The sequence below is a fragment of the Rhagoletis pomonella genome, unplaced genomic scaffold (assembly GCF_013731165.1).
Source record: "Rhagoletis pomonella isolate Grant_MI unplaced genomic scaffold, Rhpom_1.0 Rhpom_scaffold_00008, whole genome shotgun sequence".
NCBI lineage: Eukaryota > Metazoa > Arthropoda > Insecta > Diptera > Tephritidae > Rhagoletis > Rhagoletis pomonella.
The window spans coordinates 34,289,750-34,304,868 of record NW_023458562.1 but is presented as its reverse complement, the minus strand read 5'-3'; the positions used below and the strand labels follow the sequence as shown (position 1 = coordinate 34,304,868).

General features: G+C 35.3%; 1 protein-coding gene and 2 non-coding genes across 9 annotated transcripts in view; 1 reads left to right on the top strand and 2 right to left on the bottom strand.

Annotated features, from left to right (window-relative positions):
- Window positions 1–15,119, bottom strand: part of LOC118744666 (NAD kinase) — a 62,285-nt gene that overhangs the window by 4,749 nt on the left and 42,417 nt on the right. The window contains exon 1 of one of the 7 annotated variants that reach the window (XM_036477841.1): window positions 29–678. The exons of the other annotated variants lie outside the window; for them this stretch is intronic. Within the exon in view, the coding sequence (XP_036333734.1) occupies window positions 29–219 (191 nt within the window). The 5' untranslated portion in view covers window positions 220–678. Of the gene's footprint in view, window positions 1–28; window positions 679–15,119 lie in introns of those variants that run through there. 7 annotated transcript variants of the gene reach the window in all.
- On the bottom strand, window positions 7,553–7,624 carry Trnad-guc. The gene has a single exon. It is a non-coding gene; the product is annotated as a tRNA-Asp (tRNA).
- Window positions 8,603–8,675, top strand: Trnak-cuu. Its single transcript has one exon. It is a non-coding gene; the product is annotated as a tRNA-Lys (tRNA).

Sequence of the window (15,119 nt, the reverse complement as noted above, 5' to 3'; positions counted from 1 at the left end):
ATTTTTTTGTTTCGGTAGGCGGTATAACCTTAATGTTCTGCAATCTGCTGTGATTTTTTCTTGCAGCGACAGCTGTTCCAGCACAGTTTCGCCATTGTACGCATGAAAGCCGTTATAGTCTTTAATGTTGTTATTAAATTCCCCTAAATCGATGCCGGTGCGTTCGAGTGGCAATGCGTCCAGCAGCAGTTCTTGGTGGCGTCGATGTATCGGTAACATGTTTTTAAGTTTATGAGATTTTTTTATTCGAATTTATTTTTTTAACACTCAACACTTTTCAAAGCGCAAATTAAATACTCGTATTTTAAATGTGCAGTGTAATAAAAATTATAAACTTTTATTAGTTAAATTTAAATGTATACTATACACATATATGTAAACATTTGCAATAGCTTTACGCGATCGCTTGTGCTGGGTAAACTTGCTTAACTTTTTCTTTTGTGTACTTTTTTATTTATTTATTTTTTTTAATTTTTTATTAGCCAAGTATTGTAGTTGGTGGCTTGCCTTTACCGCGCCGACTTTTGCTACTGTGCTATGCGGCTTTAAATGTTTGCCGTTTTGATTGCCTTTTGATTGGCTTGGGTTGTTGCTTTATTAACGAACTAACTAGCCCGATGCCGTTGTCGTTCCGTTGCTGTTGCCTGTACGAAGGTTAATAAAATACTGAAAACAACCTGCTACCAACAATTGGTAATAAGTTTTTTTTTCGGTGTTTCTCAAATGAGAAGCAGCAGCCGACAAAGGCTCATCAACCAGCCAGCCAGCCAGCAGAGTCAACCAGGCATTTCGTGAGATGGAGGAAAACATAATTCGAAAAAATACAAAATACGACGAGCAAAGATGTACTGCACTATGGCTATAGTATGCGGCCCCAACAAACAAGCATAAACAACGAGGGAGTGCGAGAGTGCGAAAAAGAAAAAAAAAAACATCCGGCTAAAATAAATAAAATGTACTGATTTTGAGCGCGAAAGACGGCAATCAACAGCAATAAAAAAAATCCCATAATAAACTTAACCAAATAAAGCATTTAAATGAAAGCACTAAACCACTACTAAAATATTGAGATGCTCAGTTGCTCAGTTGGATGCGGCCCCATGCCGAGAGAGTGACGGATAAGCGAATATTCGAGGTTCGGATGTTTATAAGCAGAGCAGAAGAATTTCATATATACATACATAACCAGGTATGTGGTGTCTTAAAAGTCATGTAACATAACTAAAGTAGTCGCAGCTGTAAAAAAAATGAAAGTAATTAGAGGCTAGACACTTGACAGATAGCGTTGAAAAAATCTAAGAATCAAAATCATTAGGTTTGGTAAAAAAAGGGAAGCAACTAAAAAATTAAATAAACATTTTATGCTCAGTGTTCCTCTAATGCTAAAGTCCTCCAATGGCTGATTTACGATTTCATTTTGTCACATTAATGCCCAGACCTACAGTTTAACACCACCTCCGAACAGCTAATAGTTTTATGTACGAAGCTTCTTCATGGCAGAAGTACGCTCAGAGACTAGCTATGACCTAGCTAGTGGCGACCTCTGTTAGAAAACACTTTTTTTTATAATGCTGAAAGGACAAATAATCGATCTACGTGTAATTCTAAGTAAATTTGCTGAAGAAACTATGGGTCTAAAATCAATTTGGAGTTTGCCAAATTGCGAAAATAAGTTTCTTAACATTTTGTTGTAGCACCGTAAAGAAGTGCTTAAATTTTGTATAAAAACACGGTATAAGGGGTTTTTTGGTATGAGGAATCTATTTCTGCAATCATCTTTTCCTTAAAACTTCTACCAAAGGGCGCAACACTAAAAATGTTTAAATTTTATTCGAAACCTATTTTCCCAACTTGACATGATTTCTTCGGCAAATTTGCTTAGACTTACACATAGAATCCTCCTATGTTATAGGCACATAGTCAAAAATTTACCCGCCCTAATGCAATATGTATGTATTGAAGTGTTTTGATTTACAACTGCTATGCCTACAGCTGTGCCCCGGATCAACCGCTTTTAGGGAAATCGGCGATTGTGTTGGCATGTGCATGTTGTATTTACGTATGGATGACAAGGCTCCGGTAAAAATATCCTTTGACTCGGCTCCCATTGGTGGACAACAAAAGAAAGGACGCTCCCAAACACAATGTCCGCACTTGCCAAAATAAAAAGAAGAAGAAGGGAAATCGGCGCATCTTCTATTAACTCCATTGCCGTAAGAACGTCGTTCTTTTGCGAGCTTGTCGACCTCCCCTTTTCTAGTATACTCTGGAACCCAATACAGGTGTGCATCCGTATCAGCATATAATTCAGCCATAGCTGCGCTGCATTCTGTCACACTTCTTGGGGAAGCGATCTGCGATGTTGGTGCATTTATCGTAGCCTGACTGTTAATCTCGTTTATTAACTCGGTTAGTGCTAATTCCACCATTTTTTATACTTATTTAAAGCTTCTGCCTACAAAATGCTATAATAGTCCACCAGCTTATAGGAATTAATAAGAGACTTTCCATCATCAATCCATCTGTGTAAACATTCACCAAGTCAGCCATCATCATGCCCTTACGTCAGTCTTCGAGCTCGATAAGGACTCTGAAATTCGACATCGTGTTGTCAATCGAAGTAAAAGGTAACACCATGGTTTCTCGTCGGCAAACTAGCCTCCCATTCTTCCCAAGTGGGAAATCGTATAAGTATCTTGAAGCGAAAGTTACAGAATGACGCAATTTCATCTGTAGCGGTATCTAAGTCAGCTTTGGTTCTGTTATGGCCAAATATTTTCACTCAAGACCACTGCGCGTTCATAATAGACTTGCTGACACATTTATTGATTATCTTAACTTAAGAGCAACTTTTGCGGCATCATTATTTATGAAGACTTTTGGCGACTTTCGATGAAAGTTCATATTAAACCCTTTCGATTATTTCCTTTTTGCTACTTTTATCCATTGCTTTCCACCAGCCTACATTGAGGTCAATAAGAGTGCTTGCGGTGTACACATACGGTCAATCAGGTGTGTTAAGGATAATATCTAAGTACATATGTATGTATTTTCGTCTCGAGTGAAAGATTCAAGGTAATCCCGTCCACTTTTGGCAAAGAGATTTTGAGGACCTTCGTTTTCAGTAATTGTATTTTTCAATAAGCAAGAAGGTCCTCACCCTATGCATATAATTTTAAAATTACCTCTTCAATATCTTTTAGCGGATTTCAATTTCTATTTACAATTCAATTTTATTCTGTTACATCTTTAGCGAAAGGATTTAAATGCAGCAAGTAACGTTATCTTAACATTAACACACACACACACACTACATCTGTATGACAGTTAAACTCGCCGGAAACCGTAATTTGCCCTGTAACAGCTTCAAATGTAGACTTCAACCCGTTAGCAACGCAGCGCGTAGTATATATTTACATACATACATACATATGTAGGTACTAACTATATAGCACCTTATGCGTCTACTTACTATACAAGCAGGCGTATAGTTTACAATTCCACTAGCTGTTTGCATTAATTAAAATCTTTAATTTTTTTATTGCTACCAATGCGCGTTGTAAATAGTATTTATTCATTGCATACAATTTATGTATATATATTTTCCACACCTTCGGATCGTTCACTATGGACGGCCGACGGTGAACCGCATCATATCGCCTCGTTCAAAATGCGTTTTATTTTGCACTTTGCATCGCTAATGCGTCAATTCATATGGTAAAGTTGACGTGAAAGATATATGTATGTGATACATATATTAGGGAGCCTCACCAAAAAACGTTTCAGCTTTTTCGCCGGTCTTATAAAATCTATGCTATTTTAAGACCTCCGCCAAAATATTAAACGATTTACGTGAGCTTGGTCGATTTGAAAATACGTACCTCCAAAAATCATATGTTTTTGGTTTCGTTGACATAATTTTTAAACATTTTTATGCAGAACCATTTAAGCTGAAACTTTACTAGCATCTGAGGCGATTTTTTGCAAAAAAAAAATATTTTTAAATACTAATTTTATTTATAAAAAGCCTCGATTTTTGAAGGTATTTTCAAATCGGTCCAGCTCACGTAAATCCACAAATTTTTTCGAAATATTTTGCGGGAGGTCCTAGAATATAATATATTTTATAATTTCGATGGGAAAGCAGTACCATTTTATTTATTTTTTTTTTTTTTTGTATGGAAAGTGATGCACCCTAATGTATATACAACAACAATACACGCTTAACGTGAAGTGTAAGTAAATAATAAATGAATAGTTAATAAAATTGAAAAAAAAAACAAATAATCAAGCTCAATCAAGCGTTCAATGTATCGTTGCTCGGCGTCTCAATCAAAAGCGGCGTGACTGACTCTAGTTTTACGCATATGCCGATGACGCGAAACAAGTTATTGATTTTTATCGAAATTGTCATTAGTAATCACAAAAGTATTTTTTTAACAATTAAAAAATATTTAAGCAGAATTTTCTGTTTACAACATCGACTTTTGGCTTTTTGTTGTTTACGTACAGGAAGTTTCGATACTCAGAAAACGAATTGGAATGCGAATTAACCTTGCCATGACCACAAAGTTAAGTAACTAAAATACTACATATTTATTTGTAAACTTTACATATTAAATATAAATACTACACACATATGTACATGCAGTTCGCAGTATCTGCAAAGTTTTTTATTCTAATTTATTTTCGATAATTTTTTATAAAAACATAGTTCGTCCTACACCATACTTAAAATCATAAAAAGTTGCAAATTTATTGAATTTTCCTGACTTTTGCACAAAGTTTAGAGATTTAGTTTTTATGTTTTTTTGCGAAGTACGAACTATATTTTTATTAAAAAATACTGAAAATAAATTAGAATAAAAAACGTTGCATATATTAATCTTATATATGATATATTAATCTTATATATGATATAATAATCTTAGGGTAAACAGAAACAATAAATAAAATATGTATTTCATTATGAAAAATGTCTTTAGTTGTGTCTTTTTTATTATTTAGAATCCTGTCATAAGCATGTTTCTATGATTTAAGTCAAGAAAATTCGGAATTGCTCAAATTGTAGTAAAATAGGTGAATTCTAACCTAAAAGCGCATACTTCCTGCCAAATTCACGTTGAAATGCACGCGGCCACGTTCCACATCCGGCGCCTAAAAGTATGCAATGAATTTTAGCTTCCGGCAGAGAAAAAATTTCTGCGGGAGCCACCTGCTCTACGATTATGGGCGCCTGGTGGAAATTGGGAATTTTAGCAACCGAACCGGCGGCCGTCGAGTACACTGAGAGAAATTTTTGTGGAAAATTAAAAATTTTTTGCGGGAGCCGCTGCTCTACCATTATGGGCGCCTGGTGGAAATTGGGAATTTTAGCGATCTGGTCGGCGGTCGTGGAGTAAGTACACTGAAAAAAATGTTAATAGAAAATTTAAAAATTTTTGCGGCAGCCACCTGCTCTGCGATTATGGGCGTCTAGTGGAAATCGGGAATTTTAGCAACCGGACCGAGGGTCGTCGAGTACACTGAGAAATATTTTAGTGGAAAATTTAAAAGTTTTTGCGGGAGCCGCCTGCTCTACGATTAGGGGCGCTTGGAGAAAAGTTTTAGTACAAAATTTTAAAAAATTTGAGGGAGCTCCCCGCTTTGGTGGAAATTCGCATCCTGACCGGCGATCGACCAGTACACTGAGCAAAATTTTAATAGAAAATTTAAAAATTTTTGCGGGTGGCGCCTGCTTCCCTATTATGGGCGCCTGGTGGTAATTGGCAATTTTTGAAACCGGGAAGGCGGTCGTAGATACACTGAGAAAAATGTTTGTGGAAAATAAAAAAATAGAAATTTTGCAACGAAAACACGGGCATGATAAAATGCGGCAATACGACCTTCAAATGAAAGGATTTAAAAAGGGGTTTTAGTTAAGCTTTTTTTATGTAATTGGCATCTATATCTGGAATTATGAAAAACGTTTTCGATATTTTTTACTTAACCATGACCCCATTTTCTTCATGTTACAGTTATTTATTGATTTGGCGAATGGTGTGATTAAAGTATATTACATTGTTGATATATGGATTTTTATCAGGACAAATAATTGTATTATGGTCCTTTTTCGATAGCTCATATACTTACCAAATTTTTACATAAAAATTAAACACCACCAACAAATATTTTGTACGCAAACATTTATTTATGTTTTATTTTATTTATCATTAAAATATTAAATAAATAGTTTTACTTAAACTAAGAACAATAATTACTGTTAGCGTTAAAGAGTTTTATAAAGAGTAATAGTTATTTCACTCTCTCACTTTTATTTCATCATCTTTACCTTATTCTCCATCTCCATCTTCATCAATATCCTGTCCTTACAACGTTTATCAGACAACGTAAAAAAAAAAGTTGTAAAATAACTCTTATCCAGCAACGTAAGAAACAAACGTTGGGAAATAACTTTTATCGGCAACAGAAAAAATATTTCTCCTGCAAAACAGTTATCAGGCAACGCAAAAAGTAAACGTTGGGTTATGACTCTTATTGACGAAATAAAAAATATTTCTCATCTAATAACTGTTATGGAGCAACGTTTTTCCTATAAAACCTATAACCAGGGAACGGATTTTATGGAAATTGCCTTTTTTTCGGCTAAAGAGATAGAGTATATTCGATTAAGAATGTCCACGATTTAGCTTTCCCTGATTCCATATATACACATTTGATGTTGCCTTTTTTTGCCTTTTTTAAGATATTTGCCTTTTTTTTTGCCTTTTTCAAGATATTTGCCTTTTCTTGCCTTTTCTACCTTTAAAAAAGCGATTATAGCATTTACAATTTTTTTTTTAAGATTAAAAAATATACACATGCCCATGCGGCTTATAGAAGCGTTAAGCGTAAAGGGCGAGGAAAAGGCCTTATTCCTGATAATATGAACGTTTCAAACGTTCCATATTTAAATTGGGCTCCACTTGTATCAACTTACGTCGAGCGCACATTTAGTACATTCAAGGCTTTTCTTCGCGAAAATCGAATGAAAATGCTGCCAGAAAACTTCGAAATGCATCTTATGGTTCAATGTTACTACAACTATACAGATTAAAGTTTTATGAGTTAGAAACTCGAAAGGATAAAATAGTCAAAGATTCAAAGTACAAATTTTTCATATAATGAAACTAGTTCATAGTTTTTTCTCTTTTTACTTGTAATATAAAAATTTCTAAAATAAATGTATTTTTTGATTGTTCTTTGTATTTTCTGTCTTTTTTTAGTGCCTTTTCCTGCCTTTGCGCTATTTTGTTTTGCCTTTTTTTGCCTTTTTTGCAACACCTAGTGCCTTTTCCTGCCTTTTTCGCGATTTTATTTTATAATAATTCCAGAGTATTTCATTGTGTTAAAAAATTATGAGCACACAGTATTGTCTTCCTCTTGATTAGCGCTGTAACCGCGTAAGCGATTCTGGCCGGATAAGCATACAGAAGGCGAATAAATAAAAGATAAAATAATAAAAAAATAATAAATAAAAATAAATAAAATCAAAAATAAAGTTTAGCATCATCTCCCCGACGGGGAATTGAACCCCGGTCTCCCGCGTGACAGGCGGGGATACTAACCACTATACTATCGAGGATGTTAAAACTACAGCTGCCGACATCAGCATTTGAGAAGTACCTGGGTAAGGCTTCATATATTCCGACATAAAAGAAAAACATGAAAACGTATGAGAGTACATACATAATTAGTTTGTAGTCTATTTTTTGTTAACCCAGCCAGGAAAAAAAAACGAAAATCGGTCCGAAAAAGGAAACAAAAAGTGGATAAAGTGTGAATTTTTGTCCGTTTACCGATTCCAGTTCCGGATACTTTAATGATCCGTTTTACCACCGGCCCTAAAATGTGCGGCAGAAACGTATGTACAGACAAGTACCGAGAATTGTTTGTGAAACGGACACTTTTTTGTTTTTTTTTTTTACTGAAATTTGTCTGATTCGACTTTTCGTTCAATACGCTTACCTTTTGCACTTCACAGATACTTTTTCATGGTTCAAAAAAATAAAGAAATAAATACAATAAAGGAAGCGCCTGACGGAATTCGAACCCGCACCTTCTGGAAGCTAACAAATAGCGACACGCTCCTCTGCACGCTGAGCCACTGTCGACCACGCAAGCATGCTTTCAATGATTAGCTTGAGCAAATAAAATACAATTATTGCTTTCATATAACATCATCCTTTTCGAGCGTTTCGAACGTTTTCCCGATACGAAAATGAATGAAAATTTTAGTCGTTTTCTATTCGTTTCCGGATACGGAGAATTGTGTCTGCAGCATTGTCGGCAAAATTTACATTTCTCTGCTGGCTGGGAAGTTTTCCAAATATGCCTGTGTTTGTATAGTCGCTAAACGTTTCAGCATTCTGGCCATGGCATAGCACCCGTCGATAAAAAAAATTAAGAATTTTCTATTTCTACCCCGATTTTAAATCATGTGTATAACAAAAATATACATATTTTTAATAATACCAATAGTTGACGACTTCAAAAAACTCGTTTCGATTCATGTGCAAACTGTGAGAATGCCGTTGCTAAACCAAACCACCGCATCACAGCTGCCCGGCTAGCTCAGTCGGTAGAGCATGAGACTCTTAATCTCAGGGTCGTGGGTTCGAGCCCCACGTTGGGCGCATGTTTTATTATTTTTTTGAGAAATATAATTCTATTATTATTTAACAATACGCACAGTGTGGAAATGGAAAATTCTTCGTAACAAATTCTAATATCTTAAGGAGAATAGCTGGCGAATAAATTTCAATAGTGTTTTAAGGCTTTGAGATAGAGAATTGGAAACACCTACCTTGATCTTTCAAATGACCTTTAAAATTAAGGGGTTTTCAATTTGTTCCTTGTTGGACCTAAAAACAGTATGCAGTGAACTTTTTAAAAAGTGAAAATTTTGATGCTTTGTATTTTTGTTACCTTAAAATAGCATGTAAAGAAATCATAAAAAAAATAAAATGCGTTTTTCGGTGCCTGCGACCATGGAAATGGATTCCTTGGCTGGCGCAAGAGCAGCAACAATGCGTGGTTATTTTCAGGCCAAAAAAGGAAAAAATTTAAAACCCACTCTCTTTGAAGGTCATTTGACAGGTCAAGGAAGTTTGTTTATCCAACGAAACTATTTTTTCTGAATTATCCATCTCAAAAGAATTAAACGCTATTGATTTTTTTCGCTAGCTGTTCTCGTTCTTAAGATGTTAGAATTTGCTACGAAAAAATTTCAATTTCCACACTGCGCACCATTTATTTGGAGGAAAATGATTAGCTTTTTTTTCTGTAGGCATTTTATTTTCCGGAAGGAATTTTCTCTAATATTTTAAGCTTAAGCAATCGAAAAGCAGAGCCTTTTCATGACGTATAAAAATCACACACCATGCGAGTGACTCATCATTCCCGTAATTTTAAACAGAAGGGAATGTCTTCTTGAACTCAGTTAAAATAACTTATTCTTAATGTTATGTGATGTCCTCTTGAATTAATTTATTTCTTTTTTCTTTATTTTTTCATTAGCTAATGAATACAGTGAAAATTCTTTTTGGCAGTTTGAATACAAGTAATAGTAAGAGTAAACAAAACTACATACTTATAAACAAGTACCTAATAAAAAAATTAAGAACTTAAGACGTGCTTTTATAAGTGATTAATAAAAAAAAAAAAGAAAAAAACCGGCCCGCAACACCTAACGGCTAAATTTTCTGTAGAGTTATTCCTTTCCATACAAGTAGTATAAATTCTTAATATGAACCATAAATACGGGTTTTCTAAATATTTTGACTATTGTGCCACCTAGCGGGTAAATTTTTTCCGTTATCCTGTTTCACGTTAATAATATACATACATACATTCCAAATATAACCTACAGCTGACCATAAATACGGCTTTTTCAAATATACACAAGTGAAACATAATAAAAGCTTGTAAAAAGATTGAAAAAATTTAAAAAGCAATTTTTTGAAAATGAAAAATCAATCTACAAAAATTTATAGCCTCTATTGAACTCAGTTAAGGCCCTAGTAATGGTAGCATTCTGCGCATACAGAGTTTTAAAATAACTTTTTAATTTCTTTTAAATTCCATGACAATTAATTCACATTATTAAATAGAATAAGTAGTGTTGATAACGCGACCACTGTAGCCGGATAAGTGGCTCAGCAGGTCCCGGTTTCGAGAACGGTTCATCGCAGACTTGTTTTTTTTTTTAATTTTATAAATTTTAGCTTTTAATTTGGTAACCTAATAAAAATCGCAAAAATTTCTTTTAGATTGCTTTGAAGATAATCCTACTAAAATAAGAAGGCTTTCTTCTTGAAGAAAAGCCATAGAGACATCTTCTTACTATTGTTCTTTTCTATGTGGTTTTCGCTCTGTGTATGCCTTAGAAACAAATTTTTATGAAAATTGCTGACAGAGGGTATTAAATATAAGCCCTAGATTTCAAAATTAGTAAAAAAGTTGTAGTTTTAGCCATAAAAAAAGCGAGCGAATCGCTATATTGATTGTCGGGTGGCGATAAAGGCACTATAATAGCACAGCACTTCCACAAGAGGTGTGGCTGAGTGCAGCGCAGCTCTGCCTCAATAATATGCTGATACGGACGTACACCTGTACTGGGCGCCGGGGTACACTGGCATTACTGGGAACGAGGAGCTCGTCAAACTCACGCCAAAAAGGTGCTCTTTCGGAAGTGGTAACGGGGGCCACTCAAGAGGCTATCCAGACTAACCTAGATTTTGACTTGGACGTGTCCTCAGTCACACTTTTAAGGAAAGAAATTTTTAAGTTTTGAATTTTTTCAACCGAAAAAATCAGTGAATTCCTTGTAAGTCTTACTACAAATTCAAAACTCTGTTTCTGCAGTGGTTGCCGCACAAAATTGGCTCGAATGTTCTGAGTCAAGCAGCTTTTTTGAGTAACGCAATAGTACTTAAAAGTATGGTTACATTTTCATCATCTAATAATAATAATAATAGATTGGCGCTTACACATATGTTAGTGTTTGGCCGAGCTTCTCCTCCGATTTGTGGCGTGCGCCTTGATGTTGTCACGCGGAGGGACCTACAGTTTTACGCCGACTCCGAACGGCGATTGTATTTTTATGAGAAGCTGTTTTTCATGGCAGAAATACACTCGGAGGTTTGCCATTGCCTGCCGAGGGACGACCGCTGTTAAGAAAAAAACCGTTTTCTATATTTTTTTGATGTTGCTTTGACTAGGGCTTGAACCCAGGCATTGTGGAGTGGAAGCGCGCACTGCTTACCACTACACCACAGCGGCCGACTTCATCATCTACTTCGATTTATTGGCATTTCATAAAAAAATATACATATATAATTTTTAACAGATTGCGATCATTTGTATGTAGAGCACTTAAAATGTTTACTTTGCGAGCAGATGTTCTGTTTCTGCCTTTTAATTTTTATTCAACTGAGTTTAAAATGCTAAGCATGCTTAAGCGCTTAGAAAAATATTTATTCAAATTAAAATAAAACTGAAAAAATCGCTTCACAAAAGCGTATTATTTTTTACTTATAAACCAAAGCGATTAAGTAATTGTTTAAGGCCATATTTATTATACGATTATATTGGTTGTTTGCCAATTAAATACGGGTGCATGCTGTTATGAAGCGATTTGTAAATGCCAACGGCATTTTGTCTTAATTACAAGCCAATATAAACAAATATGAGTAGCTGAAGTTATTTGGTAATATACAAAAAACAAAAATTTCTTGAAGTGCGCACTGTACAAAGGCGCGCGCAGGTGGCACAAGTCGCCGCGAGGCACAAAAAAAAACACTGAAAAACAGCTTCAATGGGACTACATACTACCAGCTTTGAAGTGGAACGTCGTTGGTGGACTTGGTGTATTGGTTCCGCATTGGTTTTTGAGCAGCAGCGGGTTTGCCACCCGCCGCCATACATATATGCCACATAAGTGTAGCTACTTTGGAAAATTTTTCGAACTTAAACGAGCCTAGAGTATAGCCGTAAGTAAGCGGCCAGCGTACACAGCAGGATGACAAAGTAATGATGCGTACAAAATTCATTTAACAGCAAGATTAATGAGGTAGAGTACTGTGTGAATATGAGCTTTATGATTGCTGTCAAAGCAGTGACAAGTCAGTTTGGCAGCGACACTGAAAATGGCATATCCGTGTCCGTTTCGATGTCGGCATCGCGAAGTTGAAGCCAGAGTATCATCGAATGTACATAGGTGCAGTAGGTGGTTAAACTCATAGCGTAATAGCCAAGATGTCAAGTGCAAGCGAGTGGCAGCAATTGTGCGCACAAGTGTCGCTAATTTACTATATGTACAATAACAAAAAAAAACATACTTGAGTACATATGTATGTACAATACGGTGGTTCAAAAATGCATGTAAAAAAAAAGTAAAGTAAAGAATTTGTATGCTCTCACCCCCTAGGATTGTTTTATATCGAAAAAAAGTATACACCTATTTTTTTATTTTGAAATCAAAAAATATTTAGGGAGTGCTCAAGGTGCTCAAAGTTTTCCCTGTAATTTTACATGGGGAAAAAAGAACTTTTCGTGGAAATGGTATGGAATTCTTGAAAATCAATATTTTCCGATCGGAAAACTGTGGTTCTCTTCAGGAGACTGCCAGTATCAATACACAATTGTTTATTTGACCATTTTTTAATATTAACGATTTTTTATTGGTCCCCCCATTGCATTTTCTGGGGGTGTTGGCGGACTTATAAAATATAGTTACCATGAAAAAATAGTTAAAGAAACAATTAGGTATTATTATTTGGAATCTCGTGAATAGCAGCCGAGTTTTCCGAGTTGTTTTTCCCCATATAAAATACATGAAAAACTTTGGGCGCTTTGAGCACTCTCTATTTTTTTTTTTAGGAAAAAATTATAGATATATAATATAGATATATTTTTTTTCGGTATAGAACAATCCTAGGGGTGGCGGCATTAAAATTCCAACTTTACTTTTTCACATGCACTGTGGACCACCCTAATGTACACATCTAGCAGCAACCAACACGTGTATGCGCATAAGTCACATGTGGGAATCTCAAAATGCATGTCACTTGGTTTTTTTGTGTGTGTTTTTTTTTGCATTAGTCACGTCTTATTCACATCAAATGACGAAGCTCGCAAGACAAATAAATTTTACAAACATTGTAGATGATGAAAAATGCGACTAACAATAAGTTAACTTTCCTTTGTCACTGGCACGATATGATTTTTTCCAAATAAGTCGGGTAATTAAGCGCTTAAGTTTATTTATAAAAATTAATTTCTTTTCAATTACAAGCTTTTACATATTTGTCGTACGTTAGCCAGTTGATTTATATGGCGCGCATTTGAGTAGCCACATTCATGTCGCAGTTTAAACCACACGGACGTACGGAAATACCCACTTGAAAAGCTGTGAAAATTTGTGCTGTGTGGACAGCATTGGAAGCGTCATTTAGAATGTATGAAAGATACGCCGTTATTTTGTGACTTTCATAAAAAAAATGTGTTTTCAAAGGCTAAAAAATTTAATTGTTTTCAAAAACCACAAAACATTAATGTTTTCTGAATTACATGGAATAATCACTAAAGAATTATGTCGTAACGTAAAAAAAAATTTTGTGTTGCTAAGTACTAGTGATGGAAAATGAAATTTTCAAATTGTACTTAATTAACGATTTGAGAACCCCATTTAACTAATAACCTTACATTTCTATGGAGAACTAAGCTGAGCTCAGTGTAGATTATACCTTTTTAGCGTCTGAGCCAATAGGTTCGTCCCGTAAGGACGGTGAAGAGTCGTGACTCGGCAGTCCTGCGCTTCGATATTAGAGTGGTATTTGCTACTCACATGCGTGCATCAAGGAAGTCATACCTGAATCGGGAATCCCTGCTTCCCATCTTCAAATTTTTTTTTCTCGGGCACTACCTTCAGGTACCTATATACATATATAGTCAGCGTCAAAAATATGCATACCCAAGGTTTTGATGATTTTATTTATTCATATTTTCCATACCAAATTTATTTATTTTTTAATTTTTTATGAGCTATTTTTTTTAATTTTATACATACGTAACTCGGGAAAATTTTTTACCGTTGATTCTTGAGAACTTTTTTTCGCTGAGGGTGTTTCGTATCTTCCTTTATTTAAAAACATGCGTGTACAAAACTGCAAACTCAAAATTTTTATATGAAATCGAATTGCAGAATTGAAAATTTCGATGAAAATTTCTTTGTATTATTTGCATTATCTCGAGTTCTGTATGAAATTAAGAAAAATTTGAATTCAAAATAAGAAAAATTTGGTATGGAAAATATAAATAAATAAAATCATCAAAACGTCAGGGTATGCATATTTTTGACGCTAAATGTATATATTTATTTTGTCCGGAAGCAGCTTTAAGCACTCTTTTCGTAGTATTCTCCTTTAGCGAACTTCGTAATAAGCTGCACCAGCCATTGTTCCACCCACTGTAGGACCCTTCAACCACACTTCTGTAACATTTGAACATCCCACCCTACTATAAAATTTTAAATCACGTGAACGTAGCAAAGTTCAGTGTACCCCTGTGCCACGAAAAGGCTGTTAGCTTCTGAGTTTGCTGCAACAGTACGTATTTGTCATTGATATCATCGTTCCGGCTTGGAGAATGAATCAGAAGACTAGTATGCAGCGGTGAGCGACGAAAAGGCAGGGCACGTCCAGGCAATCAAGAAAGAATCGTTGTGGATTGGTATGTACATATGTCACGGTTGGAAGCTATAAGCGAATTAGAAGCCCAAAAGGTTCTTTAAGCAGTTAATGCACAAAAAACTGGAAGACTTTGAGGGGCTGTAGGTAGGCACATTTCATGTTGCTCACAATCCCACAAGATCTAGCTAGGTATGTACTTGCTTTCATTGAGCAGATGAAACTGCAGAAAACTGGTGCCAATTCTAACTGGTCACTTCTAGTGGGATAAACACCTGACTGTGATCCCTTTTCCCCTTCTGTCTTGACGAGTGGGCGAGTTTGCGAACAGAAAATGAAGAATAATCGAGGCACTAAGCGACTGAGCTAACTACAAAACTAAATAAAATT